Source organism: Cyprinodon tularosa, unplaced genomic scaffold (genome assembly GCF_016077235.1).
Source record: "Cyprinodon tularosa strain WSP-4 unplaced genomic scaffold, ASM1607723v1 ctg71, whole genome shotgun sequence".
Classification (NCBI taxonomy): domain Eukaryota; kingdom Metazoa; phylum Chordata; class Actinopteri; order Cyprinodontiformes; family Cyprinodontidae; genus Cyprinodon; species Cyprinodon tularosa.
The window spans coordinates 4,265,035-4,289,684 of NW_024039463.1; the positions used below are offsets into that span (position 1 = coordinate 4,265,035).

The 24,650-nt window shown below is 38.7% G+C and overlaps 2 protein-coding genes across 4 annotated transcripts in view; one reads left to right on the forward strand and one right to left on the reverse strand.

The window, feature by feature from the left end:
* Positions 1 to 11,624, reverse strand: LOC119772425 (SH2 domain-containing protein 7-like). Of its 3 annotated transcripts, none has more exons than XM_038268839.1 (9): positions 11,192 to 11,624; positions 3,376 to 3,499; positions 3,157 to 3,299; positions 2,659 to 2,825; positions 1,903 to 1,992; positions 1,420 to 1,585; positions 1,179 to 1,334; positions 296 to 952; positions 1 to 202 (listed from the first exon to the last, which is right to left on the reverse strand). In XM_038268839.1, the coding sequence occupies exons 2-9, from the start codon at positions 3,428 to 3,430 to the stop codon at positions 158 to 160; spliced, it is 1,479 nt and encodes a 492-aa protein (XP_038124767.1). In that variant the 5' UTR covers positions 3,431 to 3,499; positions 11,192 to 11,624; the 3' UTR covers positions 1 to 157. The 3 variants fall into 3 exon arrangements, with proteins under 3 accessions (XP_038124767.1, XP_038124768.1, XP_038124769.1); XM_038268841.1 differs by having other exon boundaries at positions 2 to 202; positions 2,659 to 2,820; positions 11,192 to 11,623; XM_038268840.1 differs by lacking the exon at positions 11,192 to 11,624 and having other exon boundaries at positions 3,376 to 3,755.
* The window catches only part of tbc1d2b (TBC1 domain family, member 2B), a 25,304-nt gene continuing 11,896 nt past the window's right edge, over positions 11,243 to 24,650 (forward strand). The window contains exons 1-2 of the mRNA XM_038268838.1: positions 11,243 to 11,672; positions 17,913 to 18,063. Coding sequence (XP_038124766.1) covers positions 11,331 to 11,672; positions 17,913 to 18,063 — 493 coding nt within the window. The 5' untranslated portion in view covers positions 11,243 to 11,330. The remainder of the gene's footprint in view (positions 11,673 to 17,912; positions 18,064 to 24,650) is intronic.

Consider the following 24,650-nt stretch of genomic DNA (forward strand, 5'->3'; position numbering starts at 1 on the left):
TTGGTTCATTTTTTTGTAGCTTTAATACATTTAGTTAGATGGACGAGGGTTCCATTTTAAATAAATATGTACATTGAAAGTAAAAAAAAAACTAATGTAGCAAAGTAGTGTTAAACAAAAGAAATTAGGTAAACATTTTCTTTTCTTAGGTGGTTTCTTATTTCTTCTTCATCTCAGGGAAGAGCCATTTCCATCTGTCATTCTGCAAAAAAATTAACATATGACATATTATTACATGAAAAATGAAATAAAAAAAAATGTGTTAGTAGTACTGAAATAAAAGCTAGTCACTGACCTTTATCCCCCAGGATCCAGTGTTAGATTTGCGTTTTGTCTCCTCAGGGTCGTAAGTGTTGCTGCTGGCTTTGGGCTTAGCAGGCTCCTTGTGGTCAGGGAGGATCTCATATGTGCCGTCGTTATCGATGACAGGGCCTTCAATCGACACTTCAGCGTACAGGGAGTCACTGAGGTGCTCTGTGGATGATGCGTTTTCGGAGGGCGTTGGGCTATGGCCTCCAGCCAGGTGATAGATGGAATGGTCGCTCTGGCCGTCCAAGCTGTGGCTGCTATTAGACTGAGAGATGCTGCTGGAGGCCGGCCTGACTGGCCTAGGGGAAAGTCTTGGTGGCGTGTCAGGAGGAACGCTCAGTCTGTAGCACAGCTCGCTGTCAGAGCTGTTGTCTAGCAGAGGCAGTGACTTGCTCTTGCTATCGAGCATACTGAGCTCAGAGTAGACAGATTCAGGGTCTGATGGAGGACTACTCCTCCCATTGTTGTTTTCCTTGGAAGTCAGCCTCCCGGCTTTGCCTGGAGACCTGTCCTTGGTGGGTTGGCGGGCTCTAGGTGCGTCCCTGGGTGTTTGCTTCCTAAGCTGAGCATACAGAACCCCATCATTGTCACTGACTGAGTTGCTCTCAACAGGTCTGGTCCTTCGTGGCAAAGGTGGTCCTTCCTAATTATGGGAAAACAAGACAGGCGTTTTTAATGTTGGCCATGAGGTATGACACATTTGAAACATTTAAAACAGAATAGAATCCATTTAATTCTAGAGAACAGATGATATACAAAAAGAATTAGTAGAGTTTCATCGTAACTGCACAGACATGAATTCATATGGAGCGCATATTTTAATTTATTGAATATATCTATTTAAAATTGTATTAATTTTTTGGACTCACCTCTTGAGTTCTGTTGCTCCTTGGAACCGGCATTGGATGATGCTCTGGAACCGGGTTAATCTGTTGCTTATGTACTTTCTTCACCGGTCGAAGAGGAGCCTCTGGTTTTTCTTTGGGGGCAACCTTGATGATGTCGTAGAGGTCCTCACTGAGATCCTGCCAAACACAAAAACATTTGTTAGGTCAATAATCATACAAATCCTCTTCAGAAAATAAAAACAGAAAACGATTGAGCGCTCACCCCAAAGCACGGAGACGTCAGGTGCTCTCCAAAGGGCTCGATGGGTTTTGTTTTATAGTGTTCTATTAGATCAAACATAGTGTTGTGTCCCTCCGTGTCTCCGCAGACTGCAAACTGTCCCGACTCACTCTGGCTTATTACAAAGTGTCTACATCGATCTCTGCCTCTGAGAAGGAAAAAACAGGTTTGTTTTTAGTAAGTGTTGCAACAATGATATATATTCTAACTTTATTTTAACAAAGATCAAATATATATTTAGTTTGGGAAATTTAAAGTCAGATTATCTACTATAAGGATAAGCTTGTCTAGTCTACCAAAGACTAAAAGCTTAGAGGGAATGCCAACTAAAATTATATTTAATTGAATCTTCTTATTTTTAATTTTAAGACATTCCAAGGAACCGTATTAAATAATAAGGAACTAATGAAAAAATCTGCTTAAAATAAGAAATAGACCCGCTTGTTTTAGTAAACAAATACTCACTTGTAAGAAAGAATATAGCCGATAGCTTTATCACTGAGTCGGATTAGGAAACAGCCAAACTCTTTTTCTCTGAGCATGTCCTCAGCATCTCTGTAGACAAAACAAGAACAGCGTGAAAAAAAGACCTTCTGAATATGTCAAGCCCATTTGCAACCCAATTTTTTTGATAAAAAAAAAAATCATTTTTTACTATCAAAATAAAGCAGTTGTACAATATTCCACTTTGCAGCTTATTGTGTCTTAAAGGAAAAACCCATTTCGCAACATGCCCTTTTGAAATAGCCGACGCTGTCTGTTTGTTGGGTAACTGACTGTCTCATATTTTTATGTAGGAGTTTGGTGTCTGTTAGAGGAAAGGGCAGAAGGTGAGCGTGGGCGTACTGTAAAGTGGACACTTTCCATCAGAGATAAAATGTCTGTGGCTTCGCTTAAACTACGATCAAATTTTTTTTTACAATATAAAAACATTTCAAGCAAACTAATATATATACCCAAACATGAACTTTCCCTCGGCTATTATTATCCTTCACATGAAAATAGCTGTGCTGAATCATCCCATAGAGTAATGAGTTCAAAGAAACAGTTTGATACATTTTCTGTAGCTTTAATACATTTAGTTAGATGTATATAACTAATATATACATTTTTAAATCTATGCAAAGACAAAGACAATTTAAAGGATAAGATACCATAATTTTACATAAAATGTCAGCATAAAATATGTAAAGTAGTGTGACATCTGCATTAAACTCTTACCTTCTGCTGATGAAGCCCAGGAACCAGTTAGGGAAGAGTCCGTTGTTGACAATAAGAGGCAGCTGGGTGTCTATGAACCACTTGGAGGCCAAATCCCTGAGTTTCCCCTCTGCAACTTCAGCGGCTGGATCCCCAATCCTCTCCCTCTGCTCCATCCTCAACCTGTCCTGATCAAAACAACACGAGCGTCCAGTGAACACAAGCGGCATTTATTCCTGACAGCCAAGAGCGAGTCGGTATTTTAACGGTCTAATTTGCTTATTTTCCAGGAGGCGTCACTCAGACTCTAAAGGCAGTACAGAGTTCTGGTTGTATCACTTTTTTAAAGATAGTGCTATGGGAAAAATAAACCTGCTGCATTTTCCAGCACAAAATTTGCTTACTGTTTAAATATAGGACTTTTTTAAATTAGCATATCCAGAATTAGATATCCAAAATCAAACACAAACAGCTGCTCCTGTTTTATCTCGTTGATGGAAATTAAAACATTTTTCTTACCTTGAAGCAAAACTTCACACGTGTCCTAAAGCCAGGAGACTTTGTATGATTTTCCTCCCTTGGTCTCGAATGTGAAAAATAGCAAATATTTTCAGATCTGGATTTCTGTTGTTGGCACAGTCCACAGCAATTCCTTTCAAATCCTGAAAAAGAATAAATATTAGCAGAAAGTCCACATTGTGTCAGAGTAAAGTAGTTCACAGTGAAGGGGACACATACCTGTCCTTGTGAATGCCAGTGTGTGATTTGAACCTGGTGTCATCGCAGCAAACATTGAAATTCTCCTCTCAGCTTCTGAACCTCTCTAATCTCCAACTGAAAATGGTTTGATTGTGACCCCCCACTGAGAGATATAGACAGATGACATTTACAATTACACACATTTTTCCACTGGGCTGGAAAGCAGAGGTACTAGGCAACGGCACAGTCGTCATTTGCATAACAAAGAGAGCTGAGGGCTGTTGAACAAAGCGAGAGCTTCCTGAAGAGAAACGGAAAGTGAGGTGTACAGAAACAGTGGTTTGTGAGCAAACGCATGCATTGGTGTGCAAGAGGGAGACAATTTACCCACGGAGCGTCTGATTAATGTAGTGACGGGAGAGAAGTTGCGTCAGTAGTTGATCTGCAGTGGATTTTTTTTCTTTATACTTTGGGTGTAAAGTGAATTCATAGAGTTTGTTATTGAAAAGGTGGAAGGATGGAAATATTTGGGAAGATATTGATAAGTTTTCAGTAAGGCTCAATAAGCTTCTGAACAGATGAGACATTTCCCTGGTCTGCTTTTGGGGTTCTCATAAATAGGATAAGTCATTCCCCCCATGGTTCATGCTGGTGTCATGAATCATTTGAGTTCAGCTCTGTCAGGAACAGTAGGAAGTCCCAGTGGGGGAGAGCCAACAAGTAGAAATACTCTGTGTCATGGAGAACAAAATGACACCTGATTTCACATGTGACATAACTCCAAAATATTTACTCACTGGGGGGAAAATAAATAAAAATTTCCTTGGTACATACACTATATTGCCAAAAGTATTTGCTCACCTGCCTTGACTCACATATGAGCTTAAGTGACATCCCGTTCCTAATCCATAGGGTTCAATATGACGTCGGTCCACCCTTTGCAGCTAGAACAGCTTCAACTCTTCTGGGAAGGCTGTCCACAAGGTTTAGGAGTGTGTTTATGGGAATTTTTGACCATTCTTCCAGAAGCGCATTTGTGAGGTCGCACACTGATGTTGGACGAGAAGGCCTGGCTCTCAGTCTCCGCTCTAATTCATCCCAAAGGTGTTCTATCGGGTTGAGGTCAGGACTCTGTGCAGGCCAGTCAAGTTCATCCACACCAGACTCTGTCATCCATGTCTTTATGGACCTTGCTTTGTGCACTGGTGCACAGTCATGTTGGAAGAGGAAGGGGCCAGCTCCAAACTGTTCCCACAAAGTTGGGAGCATGGAATTGTCCAAAATGTCTTGGTATGCTGAAGCATTCAGAGTTCCTTTCACTGGAACTAAGGGGCCAAGCCCAGCTCCTGAAAAACAACCCCACACCATAATCCCCCCTCCACCAAACTTTACACTTGGCACAATGCAGTCAGACAAGTACCGTTCTCCTGGCAACCGCCAAACCCAGACCCGTCCATCAGATTGCCAGATGGAGAAGCGCGATTCGTCACTCCAGAGAACGCGTCTCCACTGCTCTAGAGTCCAGTGGCGGCGTGCTTTACACCACCGCATCCGACGCTTTGCATTGCACTTGGTGATGTATGGCTTGGATGCAGCTGCTCGACCATGGAAACCCATTCCATGAAGCTCTCTGCGCACTGTTCTTGAGCTAATCTGAAGGCCACATGAAGTTTGGAGGTCTGTAGTGATTGACTCTGCAGAAAGTTGGCGACCTCTTCGCACTATGCGCGTCAGCATCCGCTGACCCCGCTCCGTCAGTTTACGTGGCCTACCACTTCGTGGCTGAGTTGCTGTCGTTCCCAAACACTTCCATTTTCTTATAATACAGCTGACAGTTGACTGTGGAATATTTAGGAGCGAGGAAATTTCACGACTGGATTTGTTGCACAGGTGGCATCCTATCACAGTTCCACGCTGGAATTCACTGAGCTCCTGAGAGCGACCCATTCTTTCACAAATGTTTGTAAAAACAGTCTGCATGCCTAGGTGCTTGAATTTATACACCTGTGGCCATGGAAGTGATTAGAACACCTGATTCCAATAATTTGGATGGGTGAGCAAATACTTTTGGCAATATAGTGTATGTTTCTAAAGGAAGAATCAACATGAGGTTAGTAGGTTTTCGATAATCTGAGAAATTGACGCTTTAAAAGAAATCAAATTGGTTTGTAGCTCAAGTTATGTGTGATAAGATGACATTTCTGAAACAGTTTAGGATTTCTCGTGGAGAAAATAAAGTGCAGTAAACAAAACGATTCCCCCATAAAGAAAGGAATTTAAAACCACATAGTCCAGTGTTTTGTTTTTTTGTAAAGATTACTTCCATTTTAATAACGGCCCGCTTTAAGTCAGCCCTCTAGAATTAAAAAATTGCCCCATCAGAACCGACCGGCCATGTTTCCTTATACCTTACTCTCTTGAGGCCTTGGGAAAGGGAAATTACCTGGATAAATGTGTTTAGAAAGTAACACTGGCAAAAAGGGGCTAATATGGGTTTCAAAAATTATAATTTCAATGCTCTGATCTTAAAATATTTAAAAAGAGATGTGAAATAAAGTGAGAGATCTATTTGGGACTCCAATGTACCAATTAGAAAGATAATTCACAGCAAACGTCCATGTAAACGGTACATAAATGACACATCCAGAAGGCCGCAAACCAACAAAACATGTAGTACTTGTAGGCTTTTTAAAAAGAGCCACCCTCTCCACTTAAAAAAAAAAAATGCACATGCACCACCCTGTACCCGGGAGAGAGAACACCTATTAAACATGTGCGAAAGTATGCACGAGCCCATTTCTCCTCGCGCACGCTCTGTTTAAAAGTTGCAGTTTGCATCACTCATACAAGCTTACTTCCCAAAAGAAGATTTGCAATTTTTCCACTATGTCAGACTCACCACCGGTAAGTGGAAATGGGGACGAGTACGTAGTGCGGCCTTACGTAAACATAGCACGAGAATGATTGACAAATAGGACGACCACTTATTTTAATAATCCATACAGAAAAAGAACGTCCTTCACTATACTTTTAAGGTCAGTGTTTACTTAACTTAGAGGTAAGCTCCAAGGGCTAAGATGTAGAATGAAAAAAGGCTGGCCTTACTCACCTCACAAAACAACTTTATAATCCCCGAGACTGTTAAAACAAATATTCAGAGGATCAAGGAAGCAAAAACAGAACTTTTCTTTGGTTTTATTTTGCCTTTATATTTCCTTTTTTGCTCAAAAGAAATAAATAAATGAAAATACAACGGTATTAATGTGATGGGTTAGGGCTCTGCTGATAATCTAGAACTTGGAGCACTTGCTCTTATTGATGCAACTGTGGGTTCTGATGTTTAGTTGGAGGGCAAATCTAATGACATTACTCTGACCTTATGCTTAAGCCCACTTGTGTCATTCAACAGCCACAGTGATCTTATGGCAGACCAATAAAACCACCTCTGCGTGGCAGAAAGTGTCTAATCAAAGTCTGATATTAAATAACCCTCCATTGTTCTCAATGTGAAACATTTCTCTAAAGAAAAATTGGTCTGAATTGCTTCAGTGATGTTGAACACTCATTACTAGCTAATGTAAATACTTTTGATGGCTGTTGTTGTCAATAACGATGAAATAAAAAGCTATTGGGTTTAGGCAGTAATCCTTTTTTCCCTGATTGAATATTTATCATCTAAATACATTTAAAAGCTATAATTAGTTCTTTCTCATATTATCTGGCCTGGTATTGAAATTGTGTGACGATCATAACCATGTTTAACAACTAGTTAAAAAAAGAAAAAATGTAAAATAAATTGTCTTAAAGCACAGTAGTTGAACACAGAAGCAGTGATAGTGACAGTTTTCCACATAAACTCTTTAAACTTCTAATTATCCGTAGTCCGGTTTAACGTACCCTTATTTTTATGCAAAATTTTAATTTATACTTAAGTCATCAATTGTTGCAGCTTTGTTTTATTTCTCTACAACCCACATTTCTGTAGCTAAAATTAGACATCCATTAATTTTAATTTAATCTTCTGACTGTTAATAGAACTGATCCTGCTGCATTTCTCCATTAATCCTAAACCCAATTACATGAAGTCTGTCACTATGCTGAAGCACATCACAATGACATCACTTCCAAAGCTCACTGATGGTGTGGTGTTTGTGAGGTGAGGTGCCATTATTCCTTTAAACATCTTCTGGAAATGGTTCCCTCTGGTTCTCATTTGACCAGATTTTATTCTCCCCTTTCATTTAACTGATTCCTACAAACAATCTATTAAACTTTAAAGGAACGTCAACATGTCTGTTATCCAACGATGTAGTGTAATGGAATGAGTGTGTTCAAAGGCCTTGCAGTTAAATGCATACGTTGTATTTTTTATACAACAAAATGTTATTCTTTTAAATTTCCTTAAATATAGATATTCATATTAATTTCCTTAAAAACAGAAGAGTAAAGAAACACCAATCAGCAATCACCTGTCTCTTGTCAGAATATAATAAATTAGATTATTTCACTTCTGGTTTTTAATGCTGCACATTTAAAATTTTAGAAACAAGTTCAATTAGTGTGTTTTGCAACAATATGTTAATGAAGGTCTGAAGGTTCTTTTACAATACATCGTAAATAACAACCCTTTTTATACACCAACCGTTAGGAGTAAAGCATGTTTAGCTACTACAATTATTTTAAGTAGAATTATTTTCAAGTAGATTTATTTTTTTCTTCCATTTTCAATAGCTTATTATTTTATTTACACTGATTTTTATTTTTTTTTACATATAAATTATAGCTGTTGAACAAGCACCAAGATAACAACTGTACTTTATGTTCCATATATGACTAACACGTGCTGCAGTAACTTAACCTACAAGTTCATCACACTTTTAGCACTTCAGCTTGTCTGTTTTACAGCACTTTGTGATTCATAGCCTGCTCCCCTGGGGGGGAAATGTGAGGTTTGAGGTCAGTATTTATCGCTACATCAATCTTTGCAAAAAATCCCACTCAACAAACGTCGCTGTGCACATGATTTGTGAAAAACGACTTCAACGGATGAAAATAAAAATAAAAAGTTCCTAAAAATAAAATGAAAGCCCCTGTGGCTCATATTTGGGTTCCAGTCGTTTTATGCGAGCCCACCTCTCAAAGGAGGGGATGTGGATCTTTGAAAGGTCACAATTTGACACCCATAAAATGTCAGAACAACTGAACCGCGTTCAGTGTCTGCTTTTCAAACCTTGAAGTAAAACTAACAACCTCCTGAACTCTTTAAGATTTCCTAAATGAGTAGAATATAAATCTTAGCAGACAGTTATCAGAACCTATAGTCGGGGACAGTTACACAGGTGCTTCAGGGTTTTTCACTGTACTCAAGTTCTGCTTCATAATGAGGGAAAAAAACAAGTGTATTTCCCAGCATTAAAACCAGTCACCTTCTGTTTACTCACTGTACCAGGGCCCACATACACCCTGGTATAACAGGTCTGTAACCATTAATCATCTGAATAACTTCAGTGTGTTTGTTTTACCTTTTGGGGGTAGGCTTAAAGCCGTTCCAGCAGCTTAAACTCTCACTCCTCTCTTGTTATGAGTCACAGTATGAAATACATACATTAACTGCACACCCACAGCAGAGATTACAGCTGTGATATAAAGAAAAGTGCAGGCCAAAGCAGCTTTGACCGTCAATATTTACAGTTTTACAAAAACTGAGGGGTGGGATACAGACCTGCTAAAGTTTTCTTTACAATAGAAACTATTTATAAGGTTATATTTGTATTTTAATTAATGCATATTTTTTGTTTTGCCCTACCTTTTACTTTTTTTTTTTTTTTTTTGCCTATGGTGAATGGAATTACAGATGCAGAGAAAGTGTGGGAGAGAAGGAAAGATGACCCACAGAAAATATATCCACTTTGTACTTAGATGGCAATCATCTTAACAATATCTAAACTAAAACTCCCAGTAATAATTTTGGTATAGTTATTGCTTTGGTTAAAAAAATAAATAACATCTACAAATATTATATCAAAAATCTTTGACAGAAAATGAAAACACCCCATAATGGGCAGGATCTACGTGTGCACCACATACATATCCAGAAAACGCATATGCAACAAAAGCACAGGATAAAAAAACACCAAGACCAGAGCAATCAAGCAAAGACACAGAGCAACACCATTAACCAACACCTAAATATATATTATCTCTTTAGTTTTTGACAGAAAATGGAACCCCATATAAAGCTCTCTTGTCTTCTTGTTGACTACCATCAGCTTTTAGTGTAATCTGTGTTAGCCTAGATCAGAGCGAACACATTACTAAATGCCTCTGTTGATTATTTTCTATAGTTTTCTTCATTATATTTATTATAAAGCTACATTAACTCCTAATTCATAATTTGTGACCATGACGCATAACTTTATATCATAATCAGTTTAAAAAAAAAATAATAATCATATAAAATTAATCTGATATAAACTGTCAAAACCAGGTGATCAGTGTTATAAAAGGTATGACATCCAGTATTTCATTTGATTGTAATTGATGTACGATTCTTAAAGGAAAATATCTATAAGCTGTTAGAGTTCTAGCTAATTTTTTGAACTTAAAATGATAATAGATGCAGTTATTTAGGTAAAAGAGCTCTGGACATGCAGTGCATTGAACATGTTCTTGTAACATGTGAACCATATCAAAACAACAGAAACAAAATTGTTCTGTATGTGCTATATATATATATATATTTAAGGAGGAACGTATATCAGAGGTTGAGGGATCATTGAATCATTTAGAGAAAAACGAATGTCAAGCCTTCCTTTCAGTTATTCTTAAAGGGATCATGCATTATCAAATCCAACCATGTGATGAACTGTGGCTGAAGCAAAAATAAATCTCACAATGTACATAAGATCACTTTTCTGTATATAAGGCACCTTAAATTTCTATTCTTTATTGTCTTAGCTTGACTTTGTATACTTACTACTTTCATGCACCTTTTCCTTCTTTTGCAGCTCCTGTTTACTCATCCTGATGTTACAAGTGAATTTCTCCGCTGTGAGATCAAAAAAGCTATTTCTTATTTTATTATAATTCTTCCTGCCTTGGTTCGTGAGGGGCAAAGTTTATGCTTGAGTTGGATAACAGTAAAAGCCTAAAAAAATGTTGGGGGGGAAGAAACTGTTAATTTCAATCATGATATGTTTAAGTAAAAAAGAAAAAAAAAACTTTTATTTGAATTATCTCCTAATCTGGCTTTTAACGGAAGAGGATTGGGGTCACTGAAAAAAAGTTAACAGATTTTTAAATTTTATTTCAGTATAATATGAGAAAGTCAGAATTCTGACTTTAATGTCAGAATTCAAACGTTTTCCCTCAGAATTCGGACTTTAATGTCAGAATTCAAACGTTTTCCCTCAGAATTCTGACTTTTTTCTCAGAATTCTGAGAAAAAAAGGTCAGAATTCTGAGATTAAAGTCAGAATTCTAACTTTTTTCCCCATATTAAACTGACATAACATTTTAACAGTTAACTTTTTAATATTGTGTTTTACAGTGGTCCTAATCCTCTTCCGTAGTTTCCACTAAGCAGGAAGTATAAATCTTTTTTTTTTTTTTTGTAAACCAATTATACAGTAGACAAAGTATCGGCATCAGATGTATATAAACCTGAAAAACGTGGAGGAGCAGTAGAACAAAAAAATAAAAACAAACAAAACCCAAACAAAAAAAAGGAAAAAACAAGCACACATATATTAGGGAGTATGAATCTATTGCCGTATTTGTTCCATCATTTTCCCCATCTTGTTAAACAGCACCCCCTTGTGGTGCCTCCTATACAGTACAGCCCTGAAACCCATACCTGTTGTTGACACGTCATTGTCTGCTCGGACTTCACTTCCCAGCATTCCCCTGTTCGGGGGGGAGGCAGTCATGCGGACGGATCCACGAGTTGTCATCGGCTGGGCTGCAAGAAGAAGAAGAAGAAACTCAGAGGAAAGATGCATGAAGAGGAGGACGGCGGCGGGGAGAGCTCGTGCCCCGCTTCACGGCTGCAGTCCTTCAAGTCTTTAGATGTGCCGGAGGTGGAGGGAGCGAAGGAGCAGGCCTCCAAGCTGTGCGGCTACTTGAACAAACTCTCTGGAAAGGGGCCCCTCAGGGGTTACAAACTGCGGTGGTTCGTGTATGACCAAAGGAAATGTTACTTGTACTACTTCAAGACTCCCCAAGATGCCCTGCCTCTCGGACACATCGATATAGGCGATGCCTGCTTCATGTACGACATAGAGGGAGAGGAGGGCCAGTTCGAGGTCCGCACAGCTGACAAGGAGTTTCACCTAAAGGTAAAAACATCACAACAAGTTTGTTTTTTCTGCCATGTGTTGCTTCCTTAATGTTTCTGTTAAAACTACAGACACGCCCTTTTTTCACAGACTTTTGTTTTTTCTTTTTACTTTTAAAGATTCGTAGGAATATTTCAGTTGACATCTATTTTTTTTAGAGAAGTTGAGTTAAAAAAAGGCCATAAAACGCTGAATTATGTTTAATCTCAGCAGAGATCAGGTTTACACTGATTTATAATGTTTTTAGTTAAATAACCATGCTTCTTTCTCTCACTCTACATCATCATAAGAAACAGGTTTAGTATTAAATGTCAAAAACTGATCCTAAAATAAAAAATCAGTGCATTTGCCTTTAATTTGAGCAAGCAAATAAGACCATCTGCCTAAGGAAATAGTATTTCTGCTCTTGAAGTTACTCCATTTTATCCAGTTGAAATAAGAAACTAAAGTTTTTTTCTTGTTTTAAACCTAAAACATCTTATTTCATCAGCAAATTCCTCTTAAAATCAGCTGAAAATACAATTAAAGGAAAATATACATACTTTTATTTAGATGTTTTCAGTACTGGGGCCATCACTAGTTTAACAAGGTTACTGGCCCCTGTTGGCCCCTGTTGTCTAAAACCGCCCTTGCAGCTGAAGCAGCATTTATTGAGCTGAAATAAAAACAAATTAATTCTGATATTATAAAAATCAGATTAGATTAGATCAAACCTCATCTATTGTCATATATTGGGGAAACTATCAGCTTTAAATAAGGGAACAAAATTGACAAATGAGAAAAATACTGAACAGTTTTTTTTTATACTCAAAGGTGTCATGTTCAAATCAGGGCTGAAATAATCAGATTAATCGATTGTTGCAATAATCAACTAATTTAGTAATCAATTTAATCGTTTACTGAGTAAAGTGTAGAGATGCCTTTAGCTGACTGAGCGACTGACTCAGAGCAGTAATATAAAAAATGTTAAAAAGTATATAAACGTATTACATTTAAGATAAAAAAAAAATCATAATTTTCCATCAACATGCTCTATCCAGAACTCCTTAGTTTCACTTGGTTTCATTTCTTTAAAGAAAACTTCTTTATGGAACCGTTGGCTATCCGATTATTAATCAATTAATCGAAAAAATACTCAACAGATTACTCAATTTGCAAAATAATCATTAGTTGCAGCCATAGTTTAAATTAAATAAAGTTTGCAACTCAATAGTAAGAAATATTCACCAGTAAGGCAGCAAATGCAAATTTTTTCTTAAAAATAATAAAAATACACAAGTCATGTCTCCATGTGGAATAAAGAGGCTATGAGATGTTCTAAGATTTGATGGAAGCATAACTCACTTTATTTGAGCCTTGAATAAAAAGCTGTTTTAAGGGGACAGTGTATCGGAAAACAAAAAAATAGCAATTATGTGTTTACTTGAAGATTTAAAAATAAAATCTTAAATATCATCAAATATTTTTTATTTTTTAAAGAAAAGCATTTCATTTCACATGTTCTTTAAATAGCTCCGCTATTCTAAAATATTTATTACTGCAAAATATAACTTCATTAGAGATGTATATAATAAATAGCTGCTGATTTTAATTGAACTATTTTAATAATAATGTCAGTTAAGAAAGTACTATTAAGCCGGGCATACACTGTACGATTTGTTTTTGCCCTTTTCAGGTCGATTCTTCAGTCGTACGATCGTTTTTCGTTCAGGCCAAGTTTCAGCGTCGCTGTTCATCCCATAGTATACAGGAGAGAATGAGGGGCGACCAGGGTCGCATCAGAGCGTGGGGCCGCACAGTATGAAAACATGCATCATGTGCTGTGAACTTTTAAACCCTTTTGTTTCGTCGTACAGTTTGAGCTGCAACGATTAAAAATATCGCACAGTGTACGCCCGACTTTAGCTGCTCAGGTAGCTGGGCTGCTTGGTAGACATGCTGCAAGAAGCTCACTAACTGTAGTCATTAATCAGCATTACAGTGTCATACCTTAACTTTTTGTGTTTCTGGAGATTAGAAATATTTCCAAATGGCTGATTATGAAATATTTGATAAGAAGGAAATAAGAAGTAGTTTCCTTTTCTTTTAGCCATCAGACCGGACAGTTTTTTGTCCACAATATCCAAGAAGGCTTATCTCACATCTGCACTTTTCCTTCTCTAATGAACTGACTTTTATCTGTGGGTATGGAGTGACATAGCTTTTTTAGCCGAAAAGATAACAAGAAATTCTTAACACAAAGTGAAAAGGATAGTTTCCTCCTTGTTTTAAAATGTTCAGGCTTGGGCATGTTTATTTATCATCTGATGCTGGCGGTTTTGAACACTTTGTCCCTAACCTTTACAAAAAATAGGGCAAAAATGTTGCAAAGATAAAAATGTAGTCACCTTTTATATGCTAAGTATTTCTAGAATGTGAAGCTTTGTTGGTAAGAAGGTACTTAAACCAAACCTCAACTTGAACCAGAAACGCAGCTGCTGAGCTTTATGGTTTATATACGTATGTTCATCCTGTCCTTGGTCAAGCTATGGGGTTCTTCTATACCTTCTTAAGCTGGAACTACTTTTCCCAGCGTAGGTCTGGAATTAGGTTTAAATCAGAGCACTGGCTAAAGCATCTCATGTGATGCTGTCTCAGTCCTCTTTGCCATCATATGATTGTGACTAAGACAGGTGGCCTGGCTCCCGCTTTCTGAAGCCGGTTTCTTTTTCAGCAGATGGCCTTAATAGCAAACAGCTTGTAGAGCCAGAGGCTGGAACTGAGACTGAAACCAGCCTCTCAGCTCGTTCACATGACTGATCCAGATAGTTACCAGCTATTTGTAGCAGTCCTGGCTTTTTAGCATGATTTCTAACTGGGGTGTTGTAATCAAAACAACAGATGGACTCATTTCAGACTTTCTCGGTGTGATGAAAATGATTCCACCGCTTTAGTTTTAAGCCAAATAAGCCGTACCAGTCTTTAAAGAGTTACAGCGGATTATGATAGTCCATTTCAAATGTGGTTAGAGAAAGTGCGGGATTGATTAGAGTTTCTTTCAGCTGTGGAATGTGTGGTTACACAGCCCTGCCCCTCCTCCACTTGTTGCTGCACACGGCTGGTCAGCTACGGGCTATAAGTTTCCTACCCTTCCCTCTTCTTACCACAAAGATGAAAAAGGATGTTTGGAAATATGTTCTGCCCTGTAGTGCAGGTTGATGGAGAGCCAGCCGCCCATGAATATATTTAATTTAAAGGAACAGTCCAGTCATATTCAGAATTCAAACTTCTGAAAGTACTTTAAATATCAAATTATTACATGCTGTTAAATAAATGATGAATGTTTTTAATTAAGACTAATTTTCATTTTAATGTGCTTTATTGAAGACATCTGTTTGTCAAAGAACATAACTCTGCCATCAAACGGTTTGTGACATCACGGTGCGGTATCGGCTGTTGATGAAGTCCCAGTGCTGTATCTGGTGTTTGTCACAACGCGCTATTATCAAAGTCATTTTGTAAACATTCTTCTTCCAAATGTTGACTACATATTACATGTTTTTTCTCTGGCCAGAAGTTCAATGGCAATCGAACGAGGAACCTGTGGTTGGTCATGAATCGGAAAGGTGAAATTACAAATTTTGTTTCACTTTTACCCGATGTATTACAACATCCAACTACCATGTATATGGGCATTGTAAATTTAACTATAGCTCTTGCAAATTTCAACGGTGAAGTCCTCTCGAACTCTTAAATAATTGTTGTTCATTGCAGATGTGTTTATTAGTTGCCACTTATTTTGCTTGTAAAGCGGGGAGAATGGCGCTTGGCTTACCGCACCGTGATGTAACTGCTGGAAGATGTCAGGAGCGAGGTGTTGCTATATTTGGGCAAAAATGGCTGCTCCCGGACCCAGTGATTGCAGTAACAATAATTTACATTTTTTTACTGATTTTATGCTAAATTCATTAAATCACTGCGAACGTATTAGTTTTAGGTGTAGATAATGACCCATTGGTTATTCCATGCAGACCGGACTTTTCATTTAAATTTTCTTTGATGCCATATAAATTTATAAATGTTGGAGTTCTTGGTTAATGTAATATTTATTGAAAAGAAATCAGGATTTTTTTTTTTTTTTTTCTTTTTCTTTGTTCTTGGGAGTGGCTCGACAGGGATTTAAACTGGATTCTTAATCAAAATATCCATACATTGAACTGAATATTTACTGAAAGCTTGCAGGTTTAAAGTCCATCAGCAGATTTTATTGAATGACAGGGTTAATCATGTCAGAGAGTCACAGATTAGCTGTCCTAAACAACAACCACTCCCGTCATTACTTCTGCAGCAGTATTTATTGCATCTCAAAGCTTTCATGATTAGCTGTGGGAGATTAACTACAGAAAATGCTGCAAGCTGCTCCACTTTAAGTCTCCAATGTCATTTTTATGACTCCAGTAAGAGAACCACAGTCGTGGTTACACTGCTTTTTGTAAAATAAATAATCTTGTGCTTTCCAACATTTTTCTGACAGATATTTGTTTGTATGAACAAAGTGGTATTCCTCAAGCCTCTATTCTTAGCTAAATTATACCTAAATATTTGATCTAAAATGGATTATAGGGTGCCACAACAATACTGTTACCATCTATGTAGATAAAATCCAGCGATGCCATCCTCGTGGGGCACCAGAGCTTTAGTAATTGTTTAGTTCAAGCAATTGCTTTGCAGAATCAGGCAATATTCCGGTTTTCTCCAGCTAAGCCCAAATATAAGACACATATTAATTGAAATTGATGATTTTGGCAATTAAAAACATCTCAGCATCACGTGCAGCTCTCTAGATTTTCCAGACCAGTTCAAGATGAATTTCAGATGGTGCGAAATCCAGCTGTATTAATCTCCTCATGCATCTTAGAACTGTAGACACTTTAAGGCCAATTTATACTTCTGATGCATAGCCTCTGCAGCCGTCAAATCTGTCTCTGTGACCACGCCCCCAACGCGGAGACTCTGCAACCTCCGTTGTGCACCTCAAAAAATTCCTGACTACATGTCGGACGGTCACAAAGCCGTGCAGACCTCAAGCGGAAGTGCGCAGACAAAAAGCAGCTGTGATTGGTCCTTTGTATGCCTTTCCGTCTGTCTGTGTGGTCGTCTTTCTCGATTCGGTGCCGGAGCGCGCCATTTTTATAAACCGAGGAGTAATAACAACAATGGATAACTACGACAAAAGGTTGATCGAGGTGGTTCGGAAGTACAACCACTTGTACGATGCCTCAGACATGTTGTTTTAGAAAATAAACACTCCCGCCGGCGCCGCCGAAGAAGTTCTCGCAAGTTTTCGAATAGGCTCCCCCTAGCCCTTTGGCGGGAAACTGCTGTGCGTCCCTATAAATTCCAGACCGACGTTGCAGAAGCATACCAGCAAAACTGGTTCGCGACCAGACCCAAGCGACATTTGATGTGTGCGGTTGCAGAAGTATAATTCACCTTTTACTCTTCTTCTTGGGCTCTTGATCATCAGCTCAAAGGCAGCTGATTGTTCGTCTCTGTTTTTCAAATAAAGGCCGGACCATTCCATTGAATAGCTTTTAAGTGATCACTTTAATTAAATAAAAATGCTCCGAGGCACTAGATCAGATCTCCTTCCAAGCAGGTGAGTTTGTCTTGGAAGCAAGGGAAAACAGTTGGAGCCAGTGGGCCTCATGCAGCAAAGTTTTTGTATATTTGGCATAAATTTAGCTTTTTTCCTACCATTGCCTCTTACAAATCCTCTTAAACATGATAAGAATTTTTCAATCTGAATAATTTACCCCCCCCCCCCCAAGAGCTTTAAATGACATGCTTGTACTGTTACAGAAGTGAAAATGAAGGAATAAGAATAATAATAAAAAAGGAAAATCATTTGTTCTGAAAATGGTGTCAAAAACGTGTCTAGCAAAAGCAAGATGGACAATGTAAGCTACTGATGGAGGCAAGAGGCGCAACATGCGATGAAAATGATTGAGGCCCATTGTTTTATAACAGCGAAAAGGTAGAGAAAGCCGAATATGTTAATTTATGCTTCAAGCAGCTGGCTGTATAACTTTTTATGGCAAATGTCAGCAGCTCTTAATAGGTAACTGTTTTAACCATTGTTTTTCTGTTAACACTGGAAACTGTCCTATCCCTATCTAAACTTCTGCGCTGCAGCCTTTGAAAGAGGAAGTCTTTGCGATAGAAGTGAATAACCTGCTGTGTGTTTGCACTTGTTTCCAGGCCCCCAGCCGACAGGTGATGCATTACTGGCTCCAGGAGTTGCAGCAGAAGCGTTGGGAGTACAACAACACCAGAGGAACCGGAAACAGAGACAGCTGGAGTTCTCCCACCTTGGTCTACCCTCCCACCGGCCTTGTTGGCAAAGATAACGGTAGGCAGGAAGACACGTTTAGCAATGGTCCCACCATTCCCACACAGCACGGCAGTGGATTAATATTTAGCCTGCTGCTACATCAGAGCTATTAAAACTATTTAGTTTCAGGGGTTTTTTTTGCCTCTCCCGGAGAGAGTGTGATGCTCAGTGAGTTTACATCAATAGCATTAGAGCTTTAAAGGTACACTATGCAACCGGTGTTGATTTTCCTGCGAGGCTCCCCCCAGAGGGCGAAAGTAAAAGTGCACTGTCATAAATATGCACAGCTGTTCTCCTGGTTTCTCCGTCAAGCCAGGCGCGGTTGTTTTGAGCTTAGCAGACAGGCGAACGCAACGAATGACTAAGCATCTGACGCGCCGCAAACGCGCTGCTGCTCGAGATGGAAAAATTTAATTTTTGCTGCTCGACGCACCGCGTCAACCAATCAGAGAAGCTGATCTGGGAGCTGGCAGGGAGAGAGACACAGCGCTGATGATCAGAGCGCTATGATCACTCCTTTTAAACAGTTTATTGACGCCTAAATTAACTTAAAATGCAGAAATCTGCCGGCAGAATATGTTCACTTTTATTATCCTGCTGCCTGCAGTTTGGATTATTTAGATGAAAAACACCTACCAGCTGCCGCGGTGAACCGCGAGGAGGCGACCCGGCCAGAGGCTGCTGATGAAGGGATTCCTACTGTCTGCGCACTGCTGGTATGTGGGGGTCTGAGCGGCTCCGACAGAAAAAATATTGTAAGGCAGGAGAATAATCTGAATGAACTGACTGCACTGATTACGTTTTCAGGTGTATTTTCTCACTTAAAAACATATTAAAACTACTTTATTCCCACTGATCACAGCAAATATAGCTGCAAGGCAGAGAAAGGATAGTGAAGCTCCGCCCAACGCGCGTCAGACCCACTTTTGCACCGCGCAGCCAGAGCAGCAAAGCTGCTTCAGCCGCGCGTCAGAACTAACTGGTACAAGCAGCAAAAATGAAGCAGCAGACGCGATTTTGCTGCTTTTGCTGCGTCCGGTGTGAACGCAGCACTGCACAAAGATCGCCACTGTGCTAGCAACGAGCATGCTTTTAACTGGGGGCGTGTAGCAGTTCTCGCCTTAAAGCGAGACCGACTCTCGCAAGACTTCTGAGCCTGTGGGTGCGGGTCGGCGCTCCTGCAATTGGAAGTGAGGTATTTCCCCCACAGACCACCAGGGCGGCCGAGAATACCTTTGTTCGACCTGAAATGACTCATTTAATCATCCAAAACGTTATGGAACACATTAATTAACTGAAAAATGTTGCATAGTGTGCCTTTAACTGATGTCTTCACATCATCAGTCTGTGGAAAATTCAGTTGAGAAGTTAAAAATATTTTGGTTAAGATTTTATTTTCCTGCTTATAACAGATGCTGAATATAGCTCATGTTTTAACTTCTTCCTCTGGTCAGAACATCCACACCGATGTGTGTTGATGGTCCTGTTAACATCCTGAGGGGTGGGTCCATAGAAGTTTGCGATGCCCTTTAACCAGATGAACATCTGCATCTGGCGCATATTTACATCAGATCATCCAAACTATGAACTGATTGGACCACAACAATCCATCTACTGATCATCATTGTTTCTATGTGTTCTAGTTCTTTTGCTTTCTGAATGACTTGAGATTGTCCCATGCTTTAGTGCAGGGGTCAGTCTGCAACCCAAACTGCTCAAAGAGCCATATTGGACCAAAAAAATAATTCTGTCTTGAGCCGCAAAAATGTAAAAGTCTTATATATGCCTCTTATGACAACACGGGCTCTAAGTGTATTAGACCACTATAAAAAAGGGACTATGTGGGCTTAAATATACAGTAAGCATTCATGATTAAATGTTAATCCTGGAGCAAATGTCACATAGTAGCATGAGGTGAGGGAGGAGCAGTGAACACTCACCGCATGGAATTCACCGCGCGCCCCTTCGCTGCTCGGTTTAATTTTTTTTTGTATTGATGAAATCATAGAAGCACAATAAAGGAATCTTTCTATGGTGTTTCTATGTGTTTCTGTTGGGAGAAGTTGTTTGAGTCATGAGGAACCAAGCAGGAACTGACATCCATCAGAGCAGAGCTTTCTAACCCTGAAATCCCACATTCTCCATCACCAGCATTCCTTGGTTTTATTTTTATTTTGAGGATTTTGGGGAGGAAAAATTTAAAAAATAATTCACATACCTGCATCAGAGCACTACATGCTTGATCTGGGGACGTTTTTTTCATGCTTGAAGCAAAACTAGCAGCAGTAGTGGAGTTTGGAGATGCACTCCACTTCTTAAATCTATCTTTGCTCTCCTCTAATTTATTCAGAAGTTCTGCCATCGCACTTTGTCAGCTACTTTGTGATCGGCTGCATATTTAGCCTTCCCTGGAAATGCCTTTCCAAATTACTCTTTTTTTTTATAATTTGACAAATTCCATGCCGAAGCAAAAATGCAGGCAATCCTTCTGCATTGATAACGAAAGCAAAGGAATTGGTCCATTCTTCTTTGAATCCCTTGTTCTCGTCTGGTATCGTCCTTTTTTTCCCTTTGGGATCCATGGCCCAAGGCAGACCCACTGCTCTCTTTGCTGCAGGCTTTGACCAGTGATCTCTAAGTCTATGACGCACATTTTCATTTGTTTTTTTTGTTCATTTAAATGTATTTATTATACAAATGTTTACAGCATTGGAAAACGTAAAGAATTTCTGTTTGACTTCCTGCACACCATATTAAAATAAACCCAAAAAATTAAATTTTCATAAATTTTTGATAAAGCACCAGGGAACCACAAGGGGGGCGCTAAAGAGCTGCAGGTTTCCGACCCCTGCTTTAGGCCCCGTCCACACGAAGCCAAACCCTGGCCTAAACGCACAAATTTTTCACCAAACCAGCCTCTCATCCATACGAAGCCGGCGTTTCGGGGTCTGTAAACGATCTTTTTTTTATTAAGCCTTCAGAGTGGGAAGATTTTGAAACGGCGTTTTCGCGTTTCCATCTTTAAGCTCTAACCGCATTTTTTTTCTTACACGCTTGCATCATAGCGTCGCCTCTAAACACGCATGCGCGACACAGTATCACAACAACAATGGCGCCGTACTGTGTTGAATGGTTGCTGCTCATGCTACTCACCCTGCTGTCGGGCTTACAACAGAATCTTCTTCTTCTGGAATATCTCCAGGAAGAACAGAGCAATATCGACGACATAGTTCAGCACCTGAATTTGACTGAACCACGAAAATGGACCCGCAGGGCAAACGTATAAATATTAGTGCGCATGCCCAACATTTCGTCGCCTATTTTTGCTTTGGCACCACAGCGCCACTTACAGGCCTGGCATACATTTTGCAGCGTTTTCATGCATTCGTGTGGACGATCACATTTATTTTACGTCTCTGTCTTTACGACAAACGTTCTGGAAAATATTAGCGTTTCGTGTTCGTTTTGACTTCGTGTGGTTTATGAGATTAGTATTCCATCTTTAAGCAAATTCTTGTTGTTTTTAATCACCAGTTCTGATTCTCTTCTTCTTCTTTTTTTTTTTTTTTTTTTTTAGCTTGATAGGGAATTTTTTTATCTGAGTGTACTTTTCCTGGATGCTGGCGTCATTAAATTGATAAACATTCTGAGTTGGGCTTAAAGAGTCTGAGTCTGAGCCCACGTGTGGTTAAAAATGTTTTCAAAGCTGATTTCAGCCTCAACTCTCCATTTGTTGGTTGTAGTGTGCATTCCCTGAGGGGCAGGTTTTTTTTATTCTCAGCTGAGTGACACGAACTGTGAATCCTGCTTCCTTTCCTATTTCTATACACAGCCCACATGTTTTTCCATTTTCTCTCTGATTATATCTGTCTATCTTCAAAACGCTCAAATACCTGATTTATCTTTGCTCATCTAGGGGTGTTTAGGCTAGCATGTTGCACATGAATAGAGATTTGATGCATAACAAAACCTCTGAGCTCCACTGAGATGATGGGCCATCCTCCTAGTCTGTGATTTTTTTTTTTTTCATATTCCATAGAGGCTGCTAATGTATATTTTAAAAGCGTTATACATATTATATGGATGTCTTTAATCATTTCATAGTGATTTAATAGTAAAAGTACTTTATTGTAATTTAATGATTCATAAAAATGTACATTTCTTTGAATGTTTCTTTAAACATGTGCATACAAGGAAAAATGTAGTTTGATGGGTAAACACTGAGCTACCAGCAGCCTCTGATTATGCTCCTCTATACAGAGCTGTGAGCCAGCAGTTCCCATGCTAGTGTTTACAGATTTACTATATTTATGCTTATCGTTTCAATATTTAAAGGGCACCTGTGTGGTGGCTGCATTGATCATATTGGTGTGGTTTCTGTTATAAAAGTATTGCTTTTCACCGTGAGCCACATTAGATCTAAAAGACAAAAAGACACAAGTTGCACACAAATGGATTTTTTGGTTGCTTATTTTCATGTTCAAACAGAAGAGACTGATTCGCTCTCTTGAGTTTTGAATGTCAAATCGCTGAACTGATGTTAGACGATCTCCAAAAAGGTATATCCAGTGTCTTTACTGGCTTTTAGGGCTGGCTAAAAAAATCGATTTAATCGATTTTGAATCAATTCCTTTACATTTTTGGAAAATAGGGATTGAGATTGATTAGTTTTATAGTGACGCGTGTGGCGTTTACATTCAAATGAGCAGGAAAGATGCACTCAAGATTAGTTCAAGCCAGACAGCTGCAAATATAGCCAGTAGGTTGATTGAAGACATGGGGGCTGATCAAAAAACACTCTGTAGTTGTTAAAGACAACGCTGCAAATATAGTTTGTGCAGTGAAGATAATGCAGCTCATGCATGCCTGCTGTGTCCCCGCCGTGTCACATCCGCTTGCTCAAGTGAGGCTTCACTTTTTCACTTTTCACAAACAAGTTAGCACTTATGAGACAGTTTTGTTCACATCTCAAGTTTATACAGTGTGATTTACAAGTTTGCACGTTGTGTTTAATGTGACAGGAAAAATTAAAATACATGAGTATTTTGAAACACAGTTGAACCACTTTCATTATTTTAAAAACAGATCAAATCGAAATTGATCGATTTAGAACTGTGTTAATCAAAATCACATCAATTCAGGACTTTGGCGAAAATACCCAGCCCTAGTGGCTTTAACTATAGATGGAGTGATGCAGGCTTTCAAGGCCTCCATCTAAAAAAAAAAAAAAAACACTAATATGGGCCTATAATATCATCCAGGTAATGCGTTTTTGTCTTGCATTAACCAATGCTAGCAGTGGAATATGGCCAACTGTACTGTAACAATCTAGGACTTTTATTCTGGATGTTTTTACCAAAGAATCTACAATATTTGAAAATAGAGCAATGATTACACAAAAAAACAAAAGCAACAGAAAAATGCAGCAAACTAAAAAAATGCTGCAGTCACTGAGACTGGAGCAAAAACTTGCTATCAACCAAAAAAGTTCAGCCAAAAGAACATTGCATGCAAAAACAAAATACTGCAACAGCGAGAAGAAGATCATGCAAATATTGAAGAAAAAAAACCTGCAAACTTTAAAAAGAACAGTTGCGTTCCAGAACACTGGAGGGATTTGAACAAAGAATAAACCATGTCGGATGGGGTTGTTAAACTGCAAGAATTCTAAGTTATTAATAATTATTTTTATTTTCTTGAATTGAGCAGGTAAGTGAGACACTTTGTAAAAGGAATAAGACTGAAACAGCTAAAGTCTCTTATTTCAAGTCCATAATATCTAATTCTTATTTTCACGGTAAAAATACAGATTTTTTTTTGGGCAGAACACCTTATTTACCAACTCAGATTAAGGGTAAATACACTTATTTTAAGACATTTTTACTCATTTATAGACCTTGTTTTTTTGCAGCCAGTTTTATATATGTTGTATGATCAATCCAGCGTTAAAGCTTGACTCCCTGTTTGTATGAAGAGTCTGGTTCAATATTGTTTGTTCGACTCCCTCTAGTGGTCTGGAGCACCTCCATTTTGTGGTGCAAGTTCGCTGTTGCTGTTTTACTGTTGTCATAATTTTCTCGCTGTGATTGCAGCATTTTTGCTAGCAGTATACTTTTGTTTGCAGCATTTTTTTTTTTTTGTGCAAAGCCCTTTTATATTTTGCATCACACATACTTTTGCAGCTCGTTTCATCGCTCACTGCGAGTTTGCACCAATCAGCCACCATTGTGAAAACTTTTGGTACAGCTGCAGGAAACTCTTAAATTAAACAAACAATAACCAAAGTTTATATATAATATTTAAAGCTTTTTTTTAACAAAAATACCCCAGGCAGTGTATTTATTGCTCATAAGCAGCAATCAAACATAGACTCTTAACCCATTTTTGGATGAGTGTTTTTTTAGCTTCAGTTCAAAGCTAAAGCGGGGGGTATTTTCAAGCTTCTGTGTGACAGGCTACAATGTCAAGGCTTTTCTTAGTAACCTAGCAAAGGTAATTGATAACCTGTTGTTTGACTGAAGTATAACAAGAAGCATTGGCGTTCACTGACACTATTGGCTCTGTGCTTATAGATGATTTATCAAACTGTTACCATTAAATCAGTA

Excerpts from the sequence above, each read along its gene's own strand:
- LOC119772425 (XM_038268839.1), bottom strand. The coding sequence starts at position 3,430 with ATGTTTGCTGCGATGACACCAGGTTCAAATCACACACTGGCATTCACA. Across the intron at positions 1,993-2,658 it reads CTGGGCTTCATCAGCAGAAG|AGATGCTGAGGACATGCTCA; the intron begins GTAAGAGTTTAA and ends TTTTGTCTACAG. Across the intron at positions 203-295 it reads CTGGATCCTGGGGGATAAAG|AATGACAGATGGAAATGGCT; the intron begins GTCAGTGACTAG and ends ATTTTTTTGCAG.